At 44.5% G+C, this 26120-nt stretch overlaps 2 protein-coding genes across 6 annotated transcripts in view; one reads left to right on the top strand and one right to left on the bottom strand.

The window, feature by feature from the left end:
* Positions 1-26120, top strand: part of MAP3K15 (mitogen-activated protein kinase kinase kinase 15) — a 91174-nt gene that overhangs the window by 19497 nt on the left and 45557 nt on the right. For all 5 annotated transcript variants that reach the window (XM_058658623.1, XM_058658622.1, XM_058658624.1 and 2 more), the window contains exons 3-7: positions 178-201; positions 8318-8511; positions 11852-12020; positions 13420-13526; positions 25512-25682. In XM_058658623.1, coding sequence (XP_058514606.1) covers positions 178-201; positions 8318-8511; positions 11852-12020; positions 13420-13526; positions 25512-25682 — 665 coding nt within the window. The remainder of the gene's footprint in view (positions 1-177; positions 202-8317; positions 8512-11851; positions 12021-13419; positions 13527-25511; positions 25683-26120) is intronic.
* The window catches only part of PDHA1 (pyruvate dehydrogenase E1 subunit alpha 1), an 80347-nt gene continuing 60285 nt past the window's right edge, over positions 6059-26120 (bottom strand). Inside the window, exon 12 of the mRNA XM_004597480.3 lies at positions 6059-6069. The gene's annotated coding sequence lies outside the window, so the exon portion shown is untranslated. The remainder of the gene's footprint in view (positions 6070-26120) is intronic.

The following is a 26120-nucleotide window of genomic DNA, read 5'->3' as shown; positions in this document are numbered from 1 at the left end:
AACTCCTGAATTCCTTGAAATATGATTTTGAATATTCATAGAGGTCCATTCTGTTGGAAACTTTTAAAAAAATTTTATCTAAGGTGGGTGGAAGGCATGGGAGAACCTTGGTTTAATGCTTATGGAAATTCACTGTTTTGACTTTTTTAAAGCTATAATTATCTTTTTTTCTTTTAGGATATGGTAACTCCAGGCAACATAGTAAGTATTGCATTTTTTTATGTTTAGGCTTATAAATGTAAAATTGCAAAATGCTTGTCTACCAGTCACACAGTGACGAATTATTCCAAAAGAGGAAAAGCCAGAGACCCTGGTGCCCTGCCTTGGCAGACGGCTCAGGCCTTTCTTGGCCAGGGACAGGTTGCCACAGAAGATGAAGTGTGCCACAGGATGGCACTGAGCCTAGAACTATCCGGGTGTCTGCTGGATCCGAGTTGTTCCTGCTAGAACCAGTATCTCCCATATTTCCCCGCCAGTTTCCCTGGCAATGCAGGAGCATGAACTTGTTCTCCAGTCAGTACAGGTGTCTAGAATGAGGTTCCCTGCGACGAGCTGAAAGGACGTGAGACAGAATTCTGGTTGCTTGTGTGGCATTCAAGTACTGATGGCTCTTGATTTGACCTGAAAGTGCCTGTGGTTACTTGCTTTGATCTCCATGCTTGTTTGAGTGGTCGGATGAAAGCAGCACCCAAAAAGCATCCAGATGCGAGAATGTGCTCTGAAATTTTGCCTGAGATTCTCCGGCGCCTCGAAGCACGTGCCAAGCTGCCCCTCCTCATCACCCTGAATCTATGGCATTCTGGTTTGAGGATCCCTAACCTAGACTCAGGCCAGCTGCTTGTCTTTGAACCTTAACCTCCTCCTTCTGCCCCTTCTGGACAAAAAGCACTTCCTGCCCTTTTTCCTATTTCACCTATGGTTTAGTGAGAGGGAGAAAGGGACCTGGAAGGGAAGGTCTCCCCAGGGCGCCCTCTGCAGGGCAGCACAGAAGGTACCACCGACAGTGGCCAGACCAGGCTTCCCTGAGGTGCCCACAGAGCCCCCTGCCCATGGAGGCAGAAGGCTTCCCCCTCCTCCCCTCACTGAAGGATCAATTCCAGGAAACAAAGGGTGCAGTTGATGTGATTGTTCTGGGGGTATGGACTTTACAGGCTGGTCTGTAGAAGAAGAGTTCAACTTCTAAGCTAGGATCACATTGATATTTTAAAAAGCTGAATTAAATGTTTTTAAAAAGCTAATCTTAGTTACTTGATCTTTAGTCTATATGTTTTTCTTTAAGTCAGTGAAATTTAAGAGAACATCATTATTCTCATTAAAATGATTAAATGTTTAATTCCAAGTAATTTAGACATTGTTTGAGAAACAGACATTGGCAGTACTGGGGGCCTTGTCTGCAGTACCAGAAGTCTTCGGTTGGCTTTTGAGCATGGTTAGGCCTGGGGGCCCAAGTAACAGAATTTTCCCATGTCTCTTATCCTCCTCACTTCTTTAGTTTGCTAGACTTGGTGGTCTGAAATTTTCAGATGGTGTCAATTGTTCAGGGACTTTCTGAGCAAAAGGACAATTGCATTTCTTTTCTCACGTTGTCATATCCTTTGGTTTCTGAGTTTAAGAATAATGGTTTCTATCACTTTGATGAGCAAAACCCCAATTCAAAACAACGAGGTGATACCCTATAGTAGGTAGAGAGGGAGGATTTTATTTTGGGCAAATATTACAAATCATGTGAAAAAATCTTTGCCCTTTGAAGTATTTTGGTTTACATGTCTACTTGGTGGTATTTCTGCATCACGCTCAGAGTCTTCCTGTCTTCGTCTGCCTACGTGGCTATGTCTTGCTCCTGCAGTTTCTGTATACAGCACACTACTCTGGAGATGTCAACCCCTGGACGTTGTTCTGTACCTCTTGACTATCACAGGGTTGATGCTGTATGACTCTGGACCAATGTCAGAGCCAAACGATCCATACTCAGCTGTTCCTGCCATCTGATAAGTCTTTGGAATTCAGGACAACCGTTTTGTCCAAATTTGGATACAGTTTACATTCCAGAAAATGCACCATTCGTTCATTCGCTGGATTTTTCATCCTGCATTATATATTTGAGGATATTTCAGAATTGAGCTGGTTTGACATCAAGCACCTAGGAAAGGTGTGAGATTTGTGGAGCTTTCTGGTCTCTGAGATGCTTGATTAGCCCTGCTGGGTCTCGGGGGCTTGATGAGGTGACTTCTGTGATTGTATGATGGCCATTCAATAGTTGCAACAGAGTAGATAGAGCTCAGCCCATTGTGTAAATTATGTGGCCTGCTTGCAGCAGAAATTTCTTTTTAACCTTTCAGTGGCACATTTGCCTGATTAGCCTGTGGAAATCACTGTATGGCTTCTATTTGTTCCTTTTGAGACAAGATAAATAGAGAAATACAGCGATGTAGACTGCTTACCACATTGCTCTAACCAGCGTGTATATTACTGGACATGCCTATGTACTGATTTCAAATGTTCTCTGTGCATAAAAAAGGTTACATCAACAAACACTGACAAAACTGCACCCTAGTAATCTTTCAATTTTTTTTTTTTTGGCTTAGGTCAACTTAAATTTCTTCCTTAATAGTTTGTCATACATGGCCAAGTAAATAGTTTTTTCCAATTACTGCCCCATGTTTGTTTGCTCGCTAAGTTTTCTGGAGAGGAATTTGTGCTTTTTCAGATTGTTTTATGAGTATCTACACCCCACTGGCTTCCCCAGCACACTCTGCCAGCAGTGGAGATGTGGTGGTGAACTGCCTTCCATCTGCCTCTGATGTCTTTCTGCTCCTCACTAGGTCACTTAGTGACTGGTTAAATGTGCGATAATAGAAGAAATGTTCTCTGGAAGAAAGTCAAACCAAATGTTTCATTTTGAAGTCAGCTGTGATAAACTCTTTTTTTTTAAAGATTTATTTTTATTACAAAGTCAGATATACAGAGAGGAGGAGAGACAGAGAGGAAGATCTTCCGTCCGATGATTCACTCCCCAAGTGAGCCGCAACGGGCCGGTGCGCGCCGATCCGAAGCTGGGAACCTGGAACCTCCTCCAGGTCTCCCACGCGGGTGCAGGGTCCCAATGCACTGGGCCGTCCTCGACTGCTTTCCCAGGCCACAAGCAGGGAGCTGGATGGGAAGTGGAGTTGCCGGGATTAGAACCGGCGTCCATATGGGATCCCGGGGCGTTCAAGGCGATGACTTTAGCCGCTAGGCCACGCCGCCGGGCCCTGTGATAAACTCTTACATGTACTTGCTCCAAGGAGTTTAAAAACCCTGTGTTCATATTGACCAGCTTCCCACCTGCTAATGAAGACATCGATGGTGTCAGGATCCTGGGCTTGGGTTTCTCTCCCTGCTACTTAGCAGCGGGCACTAGTGGAGTAGCAAACTAGGGAGCAGATCCTTGAGGTCCTGGTTAGTGGCCATGACTGAAACCAGTGCACGATTGAGGTGTGCTGTTCAGTCTTAAAGCATGCAGGTAGCTGCTGGTGAGTGCTATGCCTAGGAGACTTTATATATGCAGATCTTCAAAAAGTTCATGGAAAATGAGCATGATTTTAAAAAAAAGCTATTGTGAATTTCACAATCTTTTTTTTGTTGAAAAGCAAACCTATTCTTGTATTGCATTTCCAAAAACGTTTTGAAGTTCCCTCTAATGTGAAGCCCCCTGGAGATTTGCTGATGTGTTCAGGCCACAGCTAGAATGATCCGTGTGACACACCTGTGAAGAGACTCGGATCTTACAAGGGGCGGTGTGGTTCCCCCTGTCGGTCTGGAGGAACCTACAGACTGCTCAAAATACTTAAAATTCTGTAATTCCAAGGAAGGCCAATCATACTAAAATATAGTTATGGAAATGTTTCTACTAGTTATATCGTGACCTTTGTGTTTTTTTACCACTGTTTGAGATAAGATGGATCAGCAGATGCTAAAACTGTCATAATTCTAGAGTTGCAATGGATATAAAAGTTACTTTGGGAAATTTTCTGGGACTTGTGATACAAAAAATGCCAAGCCTCTGCTCATGACGAAGTCTCAGATCTTTCCTTTTTTAAAGATTTATTTATTTTTATTACAAAGTCAGATAAACAGAGAGGAGGAGAGAGAGAGAGAGTGGAAGATCTTCCGTCTGATGATTCACTCCCCAAGTGACCACAATGGCCGGTACTGTGCCGACCTGAAGCCAGGAGCCGGGAACTTCCTCCAGGTCTCCCACGTGGGTGCAGGGTCCCAAGGCTTTGGGCCATCTTTAACTGCTTTCCCAGGCCACAAGCAGGGAGCTGGATGGGAAGTGGGGCTGCTGGGATTAGAACTGGTGCCCATATGGGATCCCGGGGCACATTCAAGGTGAGGACTTTAGCTGCTACGCTATCACGCTGGGCCCAAAGTCTCAGATCTTTCTAATGTAGGGTATGTTAGCTATATTCTGAATTGAAGGAAGTGTTGAGCTTCCATCGAAGATAAATGATGGGAAAGAGGCATTTTTTTCTCATTCAGGTTCATAGACCCAACCAAATTGGAAGTTAAGCCACAAGAGAATGGTTAAGTATACTGTGTATTTACTAAGTGGTAGATTAGGAAGTGATTTAGAATTACGGCATTTAGGACTGTGTGATTAGGATTCACAATGAGGGCTTGTGAGTAAGCAGCTGTTTTTTGCCTGGTGTTGCTGGAGAACGATCTGCTCCTGGTGGTGCTCTGTGTAGACGGTGGTAGTTCTGGCAAACTCAGATGGCTAGTTTAGCAGCTAGAATTAGTAGTGGGACGATGTATCCACTTCATTTCTCCACTATGCCACAGACCAGGGGCTTCTATTAGCTGTTTGGAAGTATTTGGAGAGTGTCTGAGAGTTTTCATATTGCTGTGATCATTAGCACACCGTTGCAAATGCCCCTTTATGTAGAAAACTAAGCTGCCCTTGTTGTTGCTCTTAATGGGCTGGATTTTTTAGATGTTTCCATTTATAAATATAGTAACTTAAAATAGCTGATCCTGGTTCACTGTTGAACAAAGTATTGAATGTGTGCCATCATTTGAAGCTGTCAGGACCCATTGTGCCTGATGGTGAGGACAAAAGTGTTGCACTCAAGAGCCTCTGGCTTCTCTTGCAAGTTTGTGAACCGCTTTTAAAATGTAGTCCTTAGCCCACATTCCTTTCTGTTAGACTGCTTGGACTTGTATCCGCTTTCTGAAAGGTTTGCTCAAAGAAATTATTTTTACCTTTTCAAGTCTCCCTCTAGCCTGTTAAACTCAATCTGCTGGTGTGGAATCCATGCATTTTCCTCATTTCTAACAGTGACTAAGACATTTTTTCCTCCAACGACCAGCTTCTCTAACTGTAGGAAAGCCTTCTCTACCGATTTGTCTTATTTTTTATCACTTCTTGAGATTACATCCTCCCTTGCAATCTGTCTTTAAGCTTACCGATTCTGTCTTCTGCTGCGCTAATGTCTTCTCGAGCAAGTTTTGGGGTTTTTTTTCATTTTGGCTATTGTGCTTTCCAACCCCAGCCCTCCCATTTGATTTCTTTTTTGTGAATCTCTCTTCTTCAGTGTTCTCTATTGTGTTCTTTAAGTATGGTTTCCTTTCATCCTCTTAATATTTGTTTTTAATAAGTGTAAGTGGCTTTTTTATATTTTTTTATTAATTATTTAACATTATGTGACAGTTTCATATGCTCTGGGAATCCCCCCACCCCTCCCCCTCCCCTCCCCCCTGGTGGATTCCTCCACCTTGATGTAGTATTACAATTCAAATTCAATCAAGATTCTTTCCTTGCAAACATATACCAAGCATAGAGTCCAGCTACTTATTGTCCAGATGGGTTGAACAGTTTCTTGGGGAGACCATTTCTGGTCTGAAGTTAGAGCTGGTAGAATATCATCACAGTCAATTAAGAGTCCCAATATAACATCAACAGCAATTTGCAATATTATGGAATTGACATGGTTTTGAGTAACCAGTATGTTAAAAAAAAAAAAACAAAAAAAAACAAACAAAAACAAAAACAAAACAAGTGTAAGTGGTTTTAAGTCTTCGCTATCTTCAAGACCTGGGTCCCTACAAAGGCTTTACGTTCCCTTTTGTGAAAGCTGCGGAGGATGGCCGAGCGCTTGGACCCCTGCGTCCATCTGGGAGATCTGGAAGGAGCTCCCGCCTTCTGCCTGGCGTGGTCCCAGCTGCTGAGGCCATTTCTGGAGTGATTCAGCAGATAGAGTATCTCTGTCTCTGATTTTCAGATAAATCTTAAAAAAAAAAAAAAAAACAACCTGACAATGAAATTCACTTTCCCGTCCGTAAATGAAGTGTTGTTGGTCCACAGTCATGCTCACGTTTCTGGATTCTCTGTGGCTGCTTTCCTTCTGTAGCGGCATAGGGAACAGCTGCAGCAGAGACTTTTCGAGAACAAATTTGCTGACCCAGTGCAAAATATGTTTGAAGAGAGCAGCCTTAACAACATACTTTGGTCTCCAAACCTTGTCCCAGCAGGGCTGTGGCTGCCCAACAAGATGCAGAAAATGGCTTCAGGATAGGGCCAGCATGGTAGCCTAGAGGCTGGATTTCTCATCTGGATGCGCTGTGATCCCACATGGGTGCTGGTTCTAATCCCGGCTGCTCCACTTCACTTCCAGCTCCCTGCTTGTGAGAGTCTAGGACAACCTGAAGCCTGGGGCCCCTGCCCCCGTGTGGGAGACCCAGAAGAAGCTCCTGGCTCTGGATCAGCTCAGCTCAGGCTGTTGCGGCCAGTTGGGGAATGGGCTAGCAGAGGGAAGCTCTTTCTGTCTCTTCTCTCTGTAAACCTAATGTTCCAGTAAAAATGAATAAATCTTGTAAAAATTGTTTCAGGGCAGTTGTCAATAGTTTAAGGTAGAAATAAGAATGTTGCCTGTCTTTGTAAAGGAAACAAAATCTAGTCAAGGAAAATTTCTTGAAAAATGGGTTTCCACATGTGTACCTGAAGCTAGCTACAGCATGCAGGCCACCCAAGTCACATTTTTTTTTTTATCTGAGATTGTAGTGTTCAGTCAGTGTAGTTCTCTAGTTAATGGATTTCTATCTAGTTTAGGAGAAGCCTTGTCCGTTGGTTGAGGTCCCTTTGCCAGAGAAAATGTGGATTTTAAGTGGCACTTTAAGGCTATATCCGTTCTGTCAAAATAGCTGGTAAGTACATTAGTTCATTTAAAAGTGGGAGAGATCAGAAGATTTATTTCTGGAATCATATGAATTCTTCAAAATTTAGCAGAGAGATGAGAATTAAAAATACGACATTGCAAGCTGCAGGTTTTTGTGCAGTACAGACAAAAGATTGACATGATACATGAATGCCCACTTAATATATTTTAATTCTCCAAATGTGTCAAAAATTAAGCTTCGATACAGTGTTCTCAAAAGATAATGTTTGTTTTACAGGAGTTATAATTCAAACTGAGTATTCCATAGAGAAAAATAGTCTCAGTATTATTTGATGATACAATAAATTTTGTTATTTCTTAAAATTTCTGAGAGTAACTACTTTCTAATGTGTCTTTTGCAATGTAATTTTTATTCGCAGTTAGCCTGTAGTTAAATGATCAAATAGTATGTCCTCTTGACTTACGCTGAAAGACAGGTTGTGAGTGGGTTCAGGTTCCATCTAGCTGAAGGGTATGTAGTACAATGACACGATTTCTGAGGCTTAAAACTCTGAATTTTCGGGCCCGGCGGCGTGGCCTAGCGGCTAAAGTCCTCGCTTTGAAAGCCCCGGGATCCCATATGGGCGCCGGTTCTAATCCCGGCAGCTCCACTTCCCATCCAGCTCCCTGCTTGTGGCCTGGGAAAGCAGTTGAGGACGGCCCAATGCATTGGGACACTGCACCCGCGTGGGAGACCCGGAAGAGGTTCCTGGTTCCCGGCATCGGATTGGCGTGCATCGGTCCGTTGTGGCTCACTTGGGAAGTGAATCATCGGACGGAAGATCTTCCTCTCTGTCTCTCCTCCTCTGTGTATATCTGGCTGTAATAAAATGAATAAATCTTTAAAAAAAAAAAAAAAACAAAACAAACAAACAAAAAAAAACCAAAACAAAAAAAAAAAAACTCTGAATTTTCTAATTTCTGATGAAGTTCAGAGATGTCAACAGTTCAACATTTGAAGCCAATTCATATATCTATGTGGTACAGTTTTAAAACTGGGGCTGAATAGATGAGTCATGTTTCACAGGTTGTTTGTATTCAGGCATTTCTCTCCTTCCCAAAGCCCCAGCTGTGCTCCTGCATCACTTCCCTTATAAAACCTTTTTTTTTTTTTTTTTTAGGATTGTAGTGGGAATTACTATTTCATCCCATACATCGTGACACCATCTGGTGATTACTTCTGCTGCGAGAATGAAGTCCACGGGCAAGCTCCCGAGTATATACAGTCCGACTCGAGCACCATCCTGAGCCCACTGAGCTTGCCCCTGGTGAACAAGTTGGTTGACCTCCTCAGGGACATACATGTCACCTCATGGTAATTCCCATCAGCCACCAACAAGCCTAGCAGCCTTCAGTGATGTGGTCCTTTTTGAAATGGCCAGTGTGCTAGGAGGATTGGGAGAATGCCAGCAAATCACCTAAAGAAGCATCTTGGAATTTGTTATTGCCCCTTGCCACCCTCTCTCTTCTAGACTGGCCTCTGCAGTGAGGCCAAGAGAATAGAACTGCAGTTAGAATTCGAAGGTCGGGCTCTCCGTCCTTGACTCCTCTCTTCTCTCACACTGTGAACTTGATATGTGACTTCCCTGGGGAGGCTTTCTCATCTAGTGACTGAGCAAGTCCAGGGAGGGATTGATTGTTCATGCTTTCACCTCCAAGGCTGCATATTGCAAGATCATTTCTGAACACGATTTAAACCTCCCCCAGCTGTGCAGGTTCTTAATGCCACAGTAAGGTCACTGTGGCCAGAAGTCCTTCTGCTGGAAGAGCCTGCACACATGGAGTCAAGCCCCCACCATACTGACCTTGGGATGGCCCGTGACATGCTCTTTGGAGACACGTCAGAAGCAGGGGGAGGGACGCTTGATCCCCGCCAGAGGCTTGCACTGGCATCCTGGCTTAGGTGGTTCCTCACCCAGGTCAGGCCACCCGTGAGCCTTTGTGCTCAGGGGACCATACCTTCAGATGTGCTTGTTAGAAAGCCAAAGGTCAAGCCCTGTTCTTCTCAGCAAGGGGATCCTGTTTCTTTTCAGTCACCCTCAAGGATTTATTCCTGTAAGTTGTGTCACAAGGAAAATGATTTGTCAGTCTAGAACAAATGAAAATGCAAAGCCCTGGCAACACTGTCTTGTAATGTGACGTGAGGAGCCTCCCGTCAGTCCTGGGCTCAGATCATGGTGTGAGGCGTACACTTGATAGTGGTCATCTTTACCCATCACCTCCACTCCAGATGCAGACTTTCTTCTCGAGGCCTCCATGGGGGAAGGCAGCTAGTGCATGACCACACGGCAACAAGGAGAGCCAAAATGGGATGGGCATTGGTGGCGTGTTCCCGGTGGCCCATCTTATCAAGCACTATCTTAGTGCAAAGTAAATGTTGTAGTTAAATTGAGGACAGAAAGCTCTCCCGCTGTCTTATTTTCATGTGTGATAGGATGCTCAGGTATCTTGAGTCTGCTTGATGAGTCAGGTCTATGCAAGGAGTGGAGTCGTCTTTTGTTTCTCATTCAGTCCATGCATGTATGTATCAGCTGGAAAAGAAAACCCAACTCTTTTGATCTGGTTTACTTTCAGAGAGCTTGAAATGTCTGTTGGTTGCTTCTATCCATATGAACTTGGCAGGTCCCTGGCAAAGGTTAGTGAGATGGCAAATGGTACTTAGGATTTGAAATATCTGACGGGAATTGTTGGTAAGTTGTTTTTTTTAGCTCAAGTGATAACATTCATGGATTCCTAACGTCTATTGCCAAAGTGCTGAAGGCAGTTCAGGTCCACACTGATTCGGAATATCTATGCTGGTTACCAGAGGCTACATGTTTCATACATATCTGATGTCTCCAAGTCATACTTGAGTCATTGTTTTATTTGTGGTGAAACCACTGTCCTTATTAGTTGCCCTGATTTATTCAAACTATTTTTCAGAATTAGTCTTGAAAACAAGACTGAAGTGAAACTTTTCAACTTGTCATGATAAAGTAATAACACTAAAATAGCTTTTGATGCCTTTATAATCTGAAGCGGTGATGGCTATCACCTAATTTAATGACTGATTATTTGGTTAATGATGGACTTTTTTTTTTTTTTTTTTTTTTAAAGATTTTTATTGTTATTGGAAAGCCGGATATACAGAGAGGAGGAGAGACAGAGAGGAAGATCTTCCGTCCGATGTTTCACTCCCCAAGTGAGCCGCAACGGGCCGGTGCGCGCCGATCCGAAGCCGGGAACCAGGAACCTCTTCCAGGTCTCCCACGTGGGTGCAGGGTCCCAAAGCTTTGGGCCATCCTCGACTGCTTTCCCAGGCCACAGGCAGGGAGCTGGATGGGAAGTGGAGCTGCCGGGACTAGAACCGGCGCCCATATGGGATCCCGGGGCGTTCAAGGCGAGGACTTTAGCCGTTAGGCCACACCGCTGGGCCCAATGATGGACTTTTAAACACTGACAGTAAGCTGCCTCGTGCATCATTGAGTGTAATAGCAGTTGACTACTAAGGAAACCAGAAAATGAAAGCAATGCACTGAGATTTCTGTATCTGAACCTTGACTTTGGGACATTTCATTCTTTAAATGTTAATTGAGGCCATGTTAAGCATGTTGGACCAGCCTATTTATTGCATGCACATTGATTTGGCCTAGTGTTACCATTATTAAAACTAAGTGCCATTTGTTAATTTAGCCCATGTGTTTTTTTATTTTCTGGAGATTATTACTAAATTTTGCTTACTCTGGATTAATAAACAGCCTGATTTCACTCTACACTTGCAGACTTCAGCTTCTTAGTGAGTAGACAGCATCTCTGGTTGGCACGGCGCCATCTCCATTACCAAAGCATTTGGAAAATTGACAAGATATTTAGATCAGTTGATAGTCATTGCAAGCTGATCTTTGTGCTCCAAATTAGATGGTTCTTCAAGATTTTATACCAGTTGGCAGATGGCAGCCGTGAGACTTTGGAAGGCTGTGCTGGCATTCCCTCGTGGGCCTCAGCTGCCCTGAGTGCTCTAGACTAGTTGTTAAGGCCACATGAAGGATGTTTTGTTTTCCCTTAGAGAGCCATTCATTCTCGCCGGCAAAGACACGGAGAGCGAAGGGTGCAAGCTGAGGTTGTCCGTAAGCTTCCCAGGCTGGCTCTTCTGTGTCCCCCAAGACACTGCTTGGTTCCAACTCTCAGCTGAGGAAAGCTCTGTGACTGCTAACTGAGGACACCTGATGGAGAAATTCATTTTAAAGATGTTTTCATCTATGTTTCAAGGCTTCTGAAGTTGTGTTTGTTTTGGGGATGATCTGAAATTATCGGAGCAAGTGAATATTCAAGGACTATACCTGTACTGCCCTATCTCTGAAAGTACTGGAGGAAGCGGGACTGGCTTGAACCGCAAGCCCTGTAGGTTACCTGAATATAAATGAAGTCAAGTTGGAAGGTCTTTTTTAAATTGTAAGGAACTGTTTTTTAGTTGTTTCCCAGTTGGTTTCTGCAAACTATGGATCTGAATCATATTTGGAAGTGTTTACTGTTTAATTGTTCAGGAGGTTTAGGTCCAGGCTGAGGTCCCCAAGTACTGGCCTAAGTCATGTCAGTGAGGGCCACCTTGGGGTATGTAAAGAAAGGTCCCATACGCATGGAGATGTGACTGGAGGTCTTCCTGTTTCCCTCTCTAGTGCTTACTATAGAAACGCCTTGTTAAATGGCATCCTGAAAGCCAGACAGAAGTACCAGGGGGATGAGCTGGCGAATGAACTGACTCAGATCAGGCTCCGCATGGATCACACTGATTTTCTGACCTCTGACATCATCATCAATCTACTGCTCTCCTACAGTGACATCCAGGTATGAAATATGCCTCACTGATGCTGCCATAGGCCAGCTTGTTCCTTGACACAAGACACTCCTGTGCAGAAGTCACACGAGGTGCATGGTGAGGTAACTGTGTTACAGATTGGTATGTGGCAAACTCTTAGGTCATCCAGCTTATGTATTGCTGAGAAATCTTGGAGACAATTTTGTCCTATCAAGGCTTGTATGATCACTCTAAGAGATCTGGTCTATAGGACTGCTTAGAATAAGGATCTGAGAATGTGCTGTAAATGCATGTTATGCTAGGCTTATTGCAAGCCTTTTTGCCAGCCCTGAGTGTCTCACCGCTCTGAGCAACTCCAGGAAGAATGTATTCGTTGGTTATCCCCTTCTGTTACAGAGGAGGCAACTGAGGCCCACAATGGTTAAGTCATTTGCCGAAGTTCACTCTTCAGTGACCAAGAGAGCCAGAAGTTTCCAATGTGCACCCAGGACCCAAGGAGTGCAGATGATTATAACACGGCTATCAGGAGATGCTGCAGAGTTGGGAGTCAAGAGTTCTTGTGGAATGTGTTATCATTAAGGCCATGAAACATTTCATTCCTCCAAATTAATGTTGTTGAGCCACTGCTAAGAGTGCCTAGCCTCCCTTCCATTTGGAGGAACACTAGACAATGTGCCTCCTTACTTGTAGAATTCTGCAAAATCAGGCTGAAGGCTACTGGCTAGTGGCCTTTCTTAATGTCTGTCTTCCCTTGAGCTGTTGGTTTCCCTCTGTCTCTGCTTTCATGCATTCCATCTTTTCATAGCCCTGTTGTGGGTGGGACTTCTGGGTTCAAAAGTGAACCAGGAGATTGCTGGGATATGCTGCCTTACATTTCCTGGGACAGCAGCAGCAAGGGACAGACCACAGGACAGGCACAGGCTTTCAGCAGGAAGCCCTCCTCTGTTGACTGGCTCCCTGGTGGAGATTGATTTTATTGATTCTGATGAAAGTTGACTGGTCCCAATTATTATGAACGTGGCTGAGAGGCAGTGCTGTTAAGAGGGCCCCGCTGAGACAAGCCTTCTCCAGGGGCTGTTGGCCTTGGGTTTTCTTGTACATCGGCTTCCAGCTGAATTTCACACACAGCTCTGCCTGTGACGGATGATTGGGCCTGGATGGTGGGCTCCTGTCCTGTTTTGCCTTTGGAGTGAAGCCTTCTGCTGTCATCTCTCTGTGCCTTTTGATTCCTCCTCTGTCCTCTCGCTCATCCATCCTGTTTTCTGATCTTGATTCTTCTGAAGGCTGAGAGTCCCTTCCCCACACGCCCACTGTGAAGAAGCCCCTCTGTCTTGATGTGTTAAGGCTGCCTCATGCTCACAATTATTCTGAACTCTTGGCAAAGAGTTAAGTTTCTCCTTTTCTCACCTTGGAACCTCTTGCCAACAGCACTACGATGCAATGGTGAAGCTGGTAGAGACGCTGGAGCTACTGCCCACGTGTGATTTGACCGATCAACATCATATTCAATTCCACTATGCATTTGCTCTAAATAGGTAAGGATGACCATTTCTGTACAGGGTTTTGGAACAAGTTGCCTGTTGGAATTCTGCCGCCTTTTGTTCAGCAGTCAAATGTACCCCAGGCCATTTGCTCAGCGTGAGGAGCAAAGCATGATCTTTATCTTCACTTGACTGTAGGACTAGCTATAATCAGGTACTTACAGAAATCCAAATAGGATGGTAAGTCACTTACTTGAAGATTGGTCCAAGGTGTTCTGCAAATGAAGAGCAAAGGGAGGAAATCATTTCTCTCACAGTGTCTGTGAAGTAGCTTTCCTTGGGTCTTGTCAGTCGGGTTGTAAATAATTAGTAAAAATTACTGCATGGACAAAACAGTGGGGAATGGTGGTGAAAAAAACATTCCATTTGGCCAGACTAGAGTGTGAGTACATTCATGTGTTAGGTGTATTTGGGGAGTGTCTAGTTCAATTGAAACATGAAACATGGTGAAGCAGGTGCAGGTGACGAAGCTTAGTGCAGAGGGTGGGATTGTGCCTTAAAAAGGACCTGGTATACTGCATAAGGAGTTGGCAACATCTTGTAGATGGTGATGGGCTAGTGTTAACCAACAGGATTAGTACTGTGTGATAGGAAATGAGGATGTTTTCTTTATGTAACTAGAATACTCTGATTTTGAGGATTGAAATTTCTGGGCAGTAGGGAACGCATCAAACTTGGAAATCGCTCTGGAGATCACAGGTGTCAAAGCTTAAGGGCTAGTGACACTCGCTACGATACTAGAACAAAGAGATCCTGGATGCAATGCTTTTAAGTAAGATTGGAATTTGAGTTTCGAGGTGCATGCCCCACCACCTGATGGTGCAACGTAGCTCTGGGAATTGTACAGGGACTGTGCAGGCAGCTGTTGCACTGTAGAAACGTGTCCTTATCTGCACAGCTGAAGTTAGGTGGCCAGGAAACCCAAGAACATAGGTACAGTTTGTACATGCTTCACATTCCGTTGGTGAGAGCTCAGTCACATGGAAGGGGAAGCTGGCACCTACAGGCCGTGATTGAATGGACATGTCTCCATTCCAAACTTGGCTGCTATGGAGGAGTTTGCCACAGTCAACCTTAACAAATCTCAGTTGTGTCAATGTGTGGGTGCTCTAGTAGGAGGATAGAAGCAGTGTTGAGTGGATACCATGAGAACCAGGTCCAGATATACTCCCTGTGGAGTGTGGCATCTGCCTGATCTGGGTGTTCATAGTGTTGAATCCTACAGCAGGCCACTGTGAGTGCGTCCTCCAGTGTCCCGAGAGCCAGAGTTGTGACACCTCCAAGTCAACCTTCCATGCCCAGTGTCATCTTCAGGGAATGAAAAAGGGGAGGGTGAGGGTGAGGTGAGAGAAGTCAGGAGAAGAATTTCTCAGTTTGAGGCTCCACTTGACTTCAGGAGCTGAAGTAGGTGACAAGAGTGTTGCCCTGCCACTGGTCACATCCACAAACAGCAGCCAAAGAGGAGCCCATGGCCTTGGAGGCTCGTATTATGAGACTGTCTTCTATGGAGCTAAAATTTGCAGTGAATGAAATGAACCACTTGTGTCTGATGGGTTTGATTAATGGATGTACATGTGCCAATAATGCCCGCATCCAAACAGAACCTTTCGGTTACTCTGGAAGTTCCCGTGCTCCCCCGTGCAGGCGGTCCTCCCCACTCTGCAGGGACGCAGGATTGGGACGAACTCTGCCTCTGTAGAGGAGTTTTGCTCGTCTCTGATCTTCACAGCAGACATCAGCAGTCTGCGTTCATTTGTGCCTGGCAGCCTTCATTAAGTATGGTGTTGATGAGATTGGTTTAGGCTTTTACATGTACCAGTAGAACTGCTCATTCTTGCTGCGCTGGATCATTCCATTGCATCGATATACCAGGGTTTATTCTCTTTACTGATGGTGGATGCTTAGGTTGCTTTATGTGGGAATGCTAAGCATAGTGATGCTGTATGCATCTATGGGCGCATTTCTTTTGGGAACACAGCCTGTGTAAGTGGTCAGCATTGGAAAATAATAATGAGATTTTTGAACCATGGTCTCTATAAAAATATTCCTACTGCGTCACTGGTGCCTTTTAAATTCCACCTCTCCGGGCAGGGAAGGGTTAAGGCCAGTCTTTGCTAACCCTGAAAAAACAGTCTCTCATCTCTGTTGCCCTGAAATGGCAAGCTCCACATAGGATGCCTGCACTGCAGGCTGCAGGTGTAGTTGCTGTGCCTGAGTGCCAGCCCCGGTGCCTTTCTCTTGATGGTTCTTTGCCTCCAAGTTTGTCCCCTGTAAGACAGTGGCTGTGTTACAGCCCAGCTCCTGAGTTCCAAGAAACTCGTATCCAGCAAAATAGAGATTTTTTTAAAAAAGATTTATTTTTTAATTTTTATTGCAAAGTCAGATATACAGAGAGAAGGAGAGACAGGAAGATCTTTCGTTCGACGATTCTCTCCCCAAGTGACCACAACGGCCGTTGCGCGCCGATCCAAAACCAGGAGCCAGGGACTTCCTCCAGGTCTCCCACGCGGGTGCAGGGTCCCAAGTCTTTGGGCCATCCTCAACTGCTTTCCCAGGCCACAAGCAGGGAGCTGGACGGGAAACAGGGCTGCCGGGATTAGAATCGGTGCCCATATGGGATCCTGGCATGTTCAAGGCAAGGACTTTAGCTGCTAGGCCACGCCACCAAGCCCTAGAGATTTTTTAATATATATATACAATTGCAGTGTTTGCTTCATTCATGTGCACAATTGCATTTGGAACTTTCCATTTTTGCTTCAGGTTCATCTTTGCTATGTGTCAGTTTGTTTGCAGTACAAGGGCACTTCAGAAAGTTCATGCAAGACAGAATTAACAGATGATTCTATTTTAGTGTCAAGAGATTGACAGCCCACATATAATTTTGTCATAATCAACATGTTCCGTAAGGTTTTAGAATGCCCCTTGTGTTCATGGATTGCAAAGCTTATTGCACCTAAATAAACTTCCTGTTGTCTATAACCTTGTAAAAAGCATATGCATGGGGTTTTTTATGATGTGTAGTATGGATGAAGGAGGGGGAAAAATAGTAATGGACAAAGGATGAGTTTTTATTGCATTGCAGTTGAGGTTTTGCTGATAGGAAATGAAGCAAATCATGGTGTAAATGAGTTACTGCAGGTGTGCGGTGCTGAGTGATGTCCGGCCTGCAATGGCAAGGGCGCCCTGTTCATGAAAACGCTGGCTTCCACCCGTGCAGCTTCTGCTCAGTTCCACTGAGCAGCTAAAGCATTTGCCTCCCAGCGGCCTTAGACTTCTTTAGGGACATGTTGGATTTGCTGTTGCTTTGGAAGACAGGAGTTTATTATGCAGCCTGATGCAGTCAGAATATATGGCCCAGGCATCTAGCCAGAGAGCAGGAATTGTGGTTCAGATGGAAAAATAGTGGCAGCTGAGGTGCAGGAGGAAGCCTGAGCATGACCTGTCACCAAGTAAGACTGCACATGCATGTGCTGCTTCCTGTGGCTTCGAGTCAGGACCCAAACGAAGCAGGACTGACTTCCCTGGGTTACTCAGCGAGCAGAGGGGCCGCTGGACGAAGGACTCACGTATTAGAATGTCTGCTATATGCCTGGATAGCTCAGCTGGTGGGGCATTAGAATGTCTGATGTCCTTCCCTAAGTAAATGAAGGGAAGCCATATACGCAAGATGCTTGGTGAAGGTTAGCCATGCCTGCAGGGGCTATTAGATGAACCCTGGGCGTTCACTTGACTCTTACTCTCCATTCCCAGCCAGGCCAGTTCTCGTGGATGGGTGGGCATGTGTCCCCAGGCAGGTGCTGTGAGCTCTCCTGTCACCATTGCCTGCAGCCTCCTTGGTGTCCACTGTCACCCCTTGACATCCTCATTAATACTTTGCTGTAAACGTCCTTTGCTTGCTTACCTGGTTGTCAGAATTAGAAAAAATGACAGCTTTTGAATAGCACGTTGCCTCCAAGCACCTAAAAGCATGTTGTGCAAAGGAGGAGCCGTGCGTGTGCTGGTGGTGTCAGCAGGAAAGAATGAAACCTGAGGCTAGCTCAGCAGGAATTGCAGAGTGAAGGAGAGGCAGCAGTCCCAAGCAGAGATCTGGGAGCACACTCCCCAGTTTCAGTAGGGGTGCTGCTTATGCTTGTTTTACACTAATGGTAGTAAGATGATGGCGTGAATGCTTAAACTCTGCAAAACAAACTTTGGCTTATAAAATGTTGCTTGCCAAAGGAACGACCAAAACGAGCCTTGAGGTTTCACTCAAAATCATGCGGCCATACCTTTAGGTCCTGATGTGCCGTAGTGAGGAAAGTGTCATATAGTAGCTGAATATTGAAGGTCCCTTCATAATATGTACTTTTCTTGTGCCAGTTAATCAATTCTCGATTCATCCACTCAAGCACCTTGCATTTTTTTTTTCCGGGAAAAAAAAAAAAAACTATCTCCTTATCAGTGGTTTTGCCAATGCTGCATGTTTTCTTTTTGGAGAAATATTTTATCACAAGGCCTTAGCACTGCTATCTGTCCTTGCTTCTCCAGGCTGGCCTCCTTGAAATACATTATGTTCTTTTCCTGTCTTCTTCCTTTTTGAGTTTCCTCCTGTATGTCTGTCTGCCTTTGTGCACTGGCTGCTTTCTGTGTTGATAGAAGAACTGTATGTAGCGGAAGAGAGCTCAGGAGGGGTGAATGAAGTTAATGGGTAATTAAGCTGTAATCACGTATGTGTATGTGTTGCACTTAACACAGCAAAGTGAACTTCCTCTCTTCAGGGTAGTTATACTACAGTATACTGCACTTACTTTGGCAGTGCTGCATTATGCAGAATATTAGTGTCACTGGAGAGAGGGCGTTTTGTTTTCCTTTGAAATTACTTGAAAAGCCAGCCTGCATATCTTTTAGCAAGTTATGGCCCTGGGGTTTGAACCAGATGGCCATGTCAGTGCCAGCTCCTCTGCTGAAGCGTTAAAGCTGTCATGTAGGCATTTAACCTCTCCAGGCAGCATTAGCTTTCTCACCTGTAGAATGGGATGCTGACAACCACCATGTGGTAAGCACAGGATGACCATCTCTTATCCAAAGTGCTTGGGGCCAGAGTTTCAGATTCCAATATTTTTTGGAGGAGGGTGGGGTGGGATTGTGAAATGTTTGTATAGACTTCCCATTGAGCATGCCTAATCTGAAGTGTTCCATGATGCCAAGCTTCTGAGCACAGCCATGACGCACTAAAACTTTTCCATTTGGAAACATTTTGTACGTCAGACTTTTGGATTCAGGATGCTCAATCTAAGCTGCTTGGTGTCTTCCTGGCATGACTTGGTTTCTTGATTGAGACCATTGCTTTATGGAGAAGCCTAGTAGAATGTGGAAAGAGCACCTATTTTGGGTATTTGAATTACTTACCAGCAATGTGATATTGACGAGGCAATGAAACCCCAGCCTTGAGGTATCCCATCTGCCTAGACTGAGGATTAAGATGGGCCATATACAGATGGGGCTGCACAGCACCTGGGTGCTAGAAGACAGTTCCTAAAACTTAGGTCTTTCCTCCATGCAACCACCATTTACACTCCTTAATTCAAATCGGGAGAAAACTAAAAAGACTGCAGAGAGAGGTGCCAGCAGCTTAGTGACTTTGTAAAGTCTGGTTGCATAGCATAGACAAGAAAAACTGCTTCTGATTTAGCTAAAAAGTTAGCCATAGCTCATAACCAACCGCCTGTTGCTTCTCCAGGGGGCGTTCAGCTTCATGATGGTTTGAGAGAGATTTCAGGACCACTCTGCTGTTAACATAAAAAAACACAAATCATGACAACATGAACCAGAATGCTGTGAAACAAAGATTATGAGAGTTAGAGAGGTTTTAAGAGTTAAATAAGAATATCGTCAGTAGATTTTTGCATAACACATGGTGTGGAGAAACTGCCGAATAATTATTCGTGGCCCTTCTTTTTCCCAGAAAGAATCTCCGCTATTTTCAGTGATAATGAACTGGAAAGAGAACTATGGCCAACTTCTGCATTTTCTAATAAAATCTAATATGAAAGGAATTCATACTAATAGTAGTTAAAATAAAAATGTGATAGGACTTTTAAGGAGAAACTTGGTTTTTGTTGTTATTGTTGTTGTTTTACCTGACCTGATAACAGATTCTCCACCAGTGCTATTTAAGAGCAGTTTATGTGTTTTTCTTAGCACATTATTTTCTGAAAAAGGAGTACTTGTGTAGTGGTTTAAGTTGTTTTCCTCCATAGCATTTATGTCAGATACAGCATTAGCAATTGAAGACACATGGGCTGGGAATTTATTCACAACAGTTTTTGACACACATCGTCAGCCGTGAATTATTAACTGTTTCTGTAGAAAACCCTGATTGGGCCTCCATTTGCACTCTGAATAAATAGCACTTAGATATTCCCTCTTACTGACTCTGTACGTCCTGTTGGCCATGCTGAATCTTGGAGACCAACTGGTACTCCAGAGGGTGCAAAACCTGGAAAAGCTCTGTAGCATGCACGCTCTGCTTGAAGCTGTCAAACAGACGGAAGCAAGCCCAGCTCTGCTTAGGGCACACTTAGTGGGCGCTGCTGTAGCCTCTGCTTCCTGCACCTTTGCATTTGTATTGAGAGACATCACGTGCATTCATTCCTGTCACCATTGCCCTTGAAATGGAGACGCGCATCCAGGGAAAGAGGGGAGACAGCCTTTCCCATTTCCCTGGACACATTTCTTTTTTTTTTTTTTTTTTTTTTTAATTATTTATTATTTAACTTCAGTAATTATATTGTATTATGTGACACAGTTACATAGATACTTGGGTTCTCCCCACCCCTCCCCAAACCCTCCCACCATGGTGGATTCCTCCACCTTATTGCATAACCACAGCTCAAGTTCAGTTGAGATTTCCCCATTGCAAGCGTATACCAAACATAGAGTCCAGCATCTTATTGTCCCATCAAGTTCAACTGTTTCTTAGGTATACCCCCTCTGGTCTGATGACAGAGCCAGCAGAGTATCATCCCAGTCAATTGAAAGCTCCAACATACCATCAGCAAAAATTTACATCATTATGGAATTAATTGACATAGTAATGAGTAACCAATATGTTAAAAGTAAATGCGGGTTCCCAGCCACCTTCTGTGACCACCTCACCTATACTTCAATTTTAGTTTATACACAACATATAACATTCAAAACATAACATGTTATACATAACATCATATCATCTTAAATTAAGGCAAACATGTGGTATTTAACCTTTTGGGATTGGCTCATTTCCCTTAGCATTATGGTTTCCAGTTTGGCCCATTTGGCCACAAAGAACTGCATTTTGTTTTTTTTAATAGCTGAGTAGTATTCCATGGAGTAGATGAACCATAGCTTTCTTATCCAATCCTCAGATCATTCATCCAGATCAAGTAGGATTCATCCCTGGAATGCAGGGATGGTTCAACATTCGAAAATCTATAAATGTGATACACCACATCCAAAAACTGAAAAACAAGAATCACATGATAGTATCAATAGATGCGGAAAAAGCTTTCGACAAAATCCAACATCACTTCCTACTAAAAACCCTAACCAAGGTAGGCATAGATGGAAAAATCCACAACATAATTAGAGCAATATATGAAAAACCCAATGCCAGCATCATACTGAATGGAGAAAAGCTGGAACCCTTCCCACTGAGATCTGGAACAAGACAGGGATGTCCACTTTCTCCACTACTATTCAACATAGTCCTAGAGGTACTCGCTGAGGCCATAAGACAAGAAAAAGAAATCAGAGGAATCCAAATGGGAAACGAAGAAGTCAAGCTCTCACTATATGCAGATGATATGATTCTTTATGTAGAAGAGCCAAGAGACTCAATACAGAGACTGCTAGAACTTGTACGAGAGTTTGGTAGAGTGGCAGGGTACAAAATTAATGAACAAAAATCAACAGCCATAGTGTATGCGAACAGCCCCAAGATGGAAAAAGACTTAACCAGCAAGATACCATTCAAAATAACAGAGAAAAGTATGAAATATCTGGGAATAAATCTAACCAAAAATGTAGAAGACTTATTTGAAGAAAACTACAATCCCTGGACACATTTCATCAGGGCCAACAAATTAGCTCTAGGCAGCCCCTTGAAAAAAGGTAGCTTTTATCTGAGGGTGAACGGTATTAGGAAGGTATTCTGGATCACGTTTCCCTGTGGATTCAGAGTAGCTGTGTGCCTGTGCGTGTGAGTCCTTTGGTAGCGTTACCACTATTACGTAGGCAGGGTGAAGAGCCTGCTGTCACACATGTGCTTGGGACACCGGGAGTTTGTGATGTGGGGCTTGAGAGTTGGACAGTGTGTTCTCTCAGCCCTGCTGCTGCCTAGCTGGGTACCTGGATGTAAGAGGCTTCTGCTAGCAGGAGAGACACACGAGAGGGTGGGCGTGCCCGGGTTAGGCAGAGCCCTTGAGAAGCTGAGGAAGAGGCGCAGGCGAGGCTGTGTGTGACCTCGCCTGCCTTCCGCTCCTCTCCTCCTCCTGGGGCGCTGAACCTGGCTCCCCCACTTGCCCCCAGTGTCCAGAGCAGCAGCAGCCTGTTCTCATCTGTGCATGTGTGCACCCACGCTCTGCTCTCTGCCTGCCCGCCCTCCTTCCTTACCTGACTCTGCTGAGCCTCCCATGCCTGCTTCCAATGGGCCTTTGAGACAGGTGGTGATTTCAAAGAATCCTGAGTCTGGAAACGGCATTCCTATGACTCATTCCCTTCCCGCTTGCTGTTTTCCTTCAGAGCTCATATTTTATTTACTTGCTTAATACTTAGCATCACTCCATTAACAGAAAGCCTGAATGGGGCCAGGCACATGGTGTTCGCCAGACCGTTAAATACTCAATACCTGGTAACATTAGGCCACCCACATGGTGAGTGCTCAGTAAATGTTTGAGTGGGCTAATGAATGAATGAATAATAACTGGTGTTGAGGCAGAAGAGATCCATGTGCTGAGTGAGTGCTATCAGTCAGTTTAAGGACATGGTAGTAGAGGGCAAATCTGTTGGGGTTTCATTATTGATAGGTAAGTAAGTCTATGCTTAACTGTATCTAGGTCATGCATATGCACAACATGTAATTGCTGGTATCTGAAGATAATGGTTGAAGTAAGGCATGGCCCGAAACAAGGAATTTGTAACAATGGAGGGCTCTATAGGCAAGGTCAGGGTCAACAGTGATGGTGGTGTTGGTAATGTGGAATCCCAAAGGTCTGCTGAACCAGCAGCTTTGGCACAAACCTGGGGGAGTGGGTCTTCTCAACAGAGTCCCATTATCTGAGCCTATATATATATATATATACAAGTTCGTGATTTTTATCATATTCACGATGATCACCACAGTCAACTTTAGAACATTGTAATCTCCCCCCTCAGAAAAAACCCCATATGTGTTCTAGCCATCCTCTTCCCAGTTTCCTCCAGACCCCTGCATTTATAAGCAACCACTAATCCATTGTAACAACCCATTAGTACTTTGTCCCTTGTCCCTCACTTTGCTGTCTAGACCTAAGAATCCACAAGTCTCTATTACTATGGCATTGCGTCTTCTGGAGTTTGTATCAGTGGATCCTATGACACATATTCTTTTGCACTTGACTTTTCTCAAGTTAATGTAGTGTTGTAAATAGTAATCCACATTGTAGTAAGCAGCACTGTTTCATGCTTTATTACTGCTGAATAACGTGTCAATGGATGTGTAGACTGTATTTTACTTTCTGGTTTATTGACTGAGGGAAACCTGAGTGGTCTGTCCGTTTTGACTGTGCCAGGGAGGTCTGTATCAGACTGATCAGTAAGTGATGTTCATTACTTCTTCACACGTTTAACTGGTGCAAATTCAGTTTCACAGTCCAGTTGTAACTACAGGGGAAATTGGGAAATGTGGTCTGGCTGAGTGCCCAGGGAGAAAGAGAAATGGACTTTGATGAGCCTGTCAGAGCTCTCAGATGAATTGAACTGGCTCTGACAATGTGGAGATGCTTGATCACTTGTCACAGAAAGTAAGATGGTTTAAGCTGAAGAACAATTTTTTCATAGATGACTCAAGTAAGCACAGGGGTCTGAGGAGCCCCATTGCTTGTTCATGCTTAGGGCTGGCTTAGGAGAAAGATTTAGTAGACCTGTGTCTCCTACTCTAAGAGTTTTCTTTAGCAGACACACACTTTGGCAGAGGTGGCCAGGTGGATGTGAGTGGCACAGGGTTCCTGGGGTAGCCTGGGCGCTCACAGCAGCGCTTTGAGGAAGACAGAAGGGCACTCCACTTGCAGGTGGACAGCTGAGGCAAAGAAGGCCTCAGTGGCCTATTGAGAATTCAGGTGTGTGGGAAACAGTGTGACAGGAGCAGACTGTAACTCACAATGATTCTCAGTCCAATGTTCATTTTATTCTGTGATTTTCGTTGTGTAAATAAAAAATGTTTACATATTATTAGGAAAAACTGGGGGGAAAACCCCACTTAAATCAACTGTGCCTCCTAAACTGTGTTCTCGGGTTGCTCTCGTATTCCAGAAGGGACTTCTAATGTCAGTTTGGTATGGATCCTGTAGTCCTGCTCAGTTGGACATTGATTTTGGCAGATAGATGTGAAGCTCTTGCCATGTGCCAGATCCTATCCTGAACTCTGGCACACCACAGTAAACTGTCAAGGCAAGAAAAGCCTGCCCTGTTGGGGTGTGTGTTCTAAAGGAAAAGAGAAATCATCAAAAATCAACAGAATTGTTTGGATACGGGTACTAGGAATAACAGGCCAGTAGGATGGCAAAGTTGCAGTTTTGAGTTTGGTGCTCAGAAAAGATCTCATTTGGCAGTGGCATGAGAAAAGTTTCAGAACAAGGTGAGGGAACGTACCATGTCAGTGGATGGTGGAACATTCCACCCTGAGGGATCGGCATGTACAACAGCCAGGAGGCCTACACAGCATGGGCAAGAGAGGTGAAGGGTACAGGCTGGGGTGAATGGCCAAGGATGAGGTTAGAGCAAGAACTAGAAGCTGGATCTTGTGGAGCCTTGTAGACCATGAAAATGAGTGGTGTGTGTTTTTAGATGGGAGCCCCTGGAGAGCTTTAAATTAGAGGAGTGACATGTCCTTACTCCCTTGGTGACAGCATCATTTTGATTCCTACATGAATAGATTGCGGGAGAGATAAGAGGTAGAAGGAGGAATTTGGATCGGGGTGTTCATTGTGAGAGTCATGAGGAACCAGGCCAATTTTGGAACCGGTTGGAAATGAAATTGACCAGCATCTAACTGGGTCAGGGGTGTTGGGAGGAGTCATGTGGGGGAAGATTCAGATTTAAGTGGTCTGGAGTGCAGCTCACAGATTAAAGCTCACAGATGATTCTAATATACAACCAGAATTCAGACCCACTATCAGAGCTTCCTTCTCTTTATTATGTGCACAACAAAGAGTTCTGTCTGCTGGTGCACTCCCCAAATGGCTGTGACAGTAACCCTGGGCCAGGTTGAAGCAAGGAGCTGGAAATTCCACCTGGATCTCTCACAGGAGTTGAGAGGGGCCCAACCACTTTGGCCATTCTTTGCTGCTTTCCAAGGTTCGTTAGCATGGAGCTGCAAGGGAAGTTGAGTAGCCAGGACTTGAACCAGCACTCATAGGATGTCAGTGTCACAGGTAGCAGCTTAAGTTGATGTGCCACAACACCAGCCCCCAGTTGATGTGACTGTGAAGTCTTTTAATATTTATTGGTTTCCTCTAGTCTAATTTTTTCACCATATGATTCATTAGTTAAAGAAAGGATCATTTAGGGAGTGAATATGGTTGTGTGAGGTTGACTGGTGTGTAACTTAATGAGTTGTTAAATTTTAAGTTGAGAAATGAAATGTTGAGGCTTGTGCTCCTGCTGCAGGACAGCAGCATTCGGCTCAGTCATTGGGCGAAGCAGATCTGCACACACTCCTCTATCTGGCCTCAGATATCCTAATCTGAACCCTGTGTCTTTCAGGAGAAACGAAACAGGTGACCAGGCGAAGGCTCTTCATGTGATCCTGCAGGTTCTGCAGAGCTGCGAGTACCCAGCCTCCGAGATGTTGTGCCTCTGTGGGAGGATCTACAAGGACATCTTCTTGGATTCGGACTGCAGTGACGTCCACAGCCGAGACTGCGCCATCGAGTGGTAACCCTTTCGCCCTAATGAAGAGCATGCTCCTCCCAGCAAAGACCAGAATTGCATGACCCATGCATGATCCTTCTCCTGTATATATGTTTGTGCTTGTCTAGTGGCAGCGAGTGTGTTCCAGCAACTTCTAGATTTCTTTCTGAAATAAAATCAGTAGAGGACGCTTGTCCTACTGATCACACTTTTCCCATTGGAGTCCCTTGTTTATCAGGCAAGGAGGAGGCTCAATATGCTCTTTCCCAGCCACTCCTTCCAGAATCTTCTTTACTACCATCTAGGCAGTGTCTTCCCATGAGCTGTTGACTCATTTGTTTATTTAGTATAGGTTTGTTGAGGGCTTATGGTGGCGAGGATAGATCCAACAGACAGAACTCCTTGTCTTTAGGTGTGTAGCATTGCTGGTCAGGGAAGTCAGACAAATCACTGAAGCAGATG

This window comes from Ochotona princeps, chromosome X, assembly GCF_030435755.1.
Source record: "Ochotona princeps isolate mOchPri1 chromosome X, mOchPri1.hap1, whole genome shotgun sequence".
NCBI lineage: Eukaryota > Metazoa > Chordata > Mammalia > Lagomorpha > Ochotonidae > Ochotona > Ochotona princeps.
This window is presented reverse-complemented; position numbering and strand designations above follow the sequence as displayed.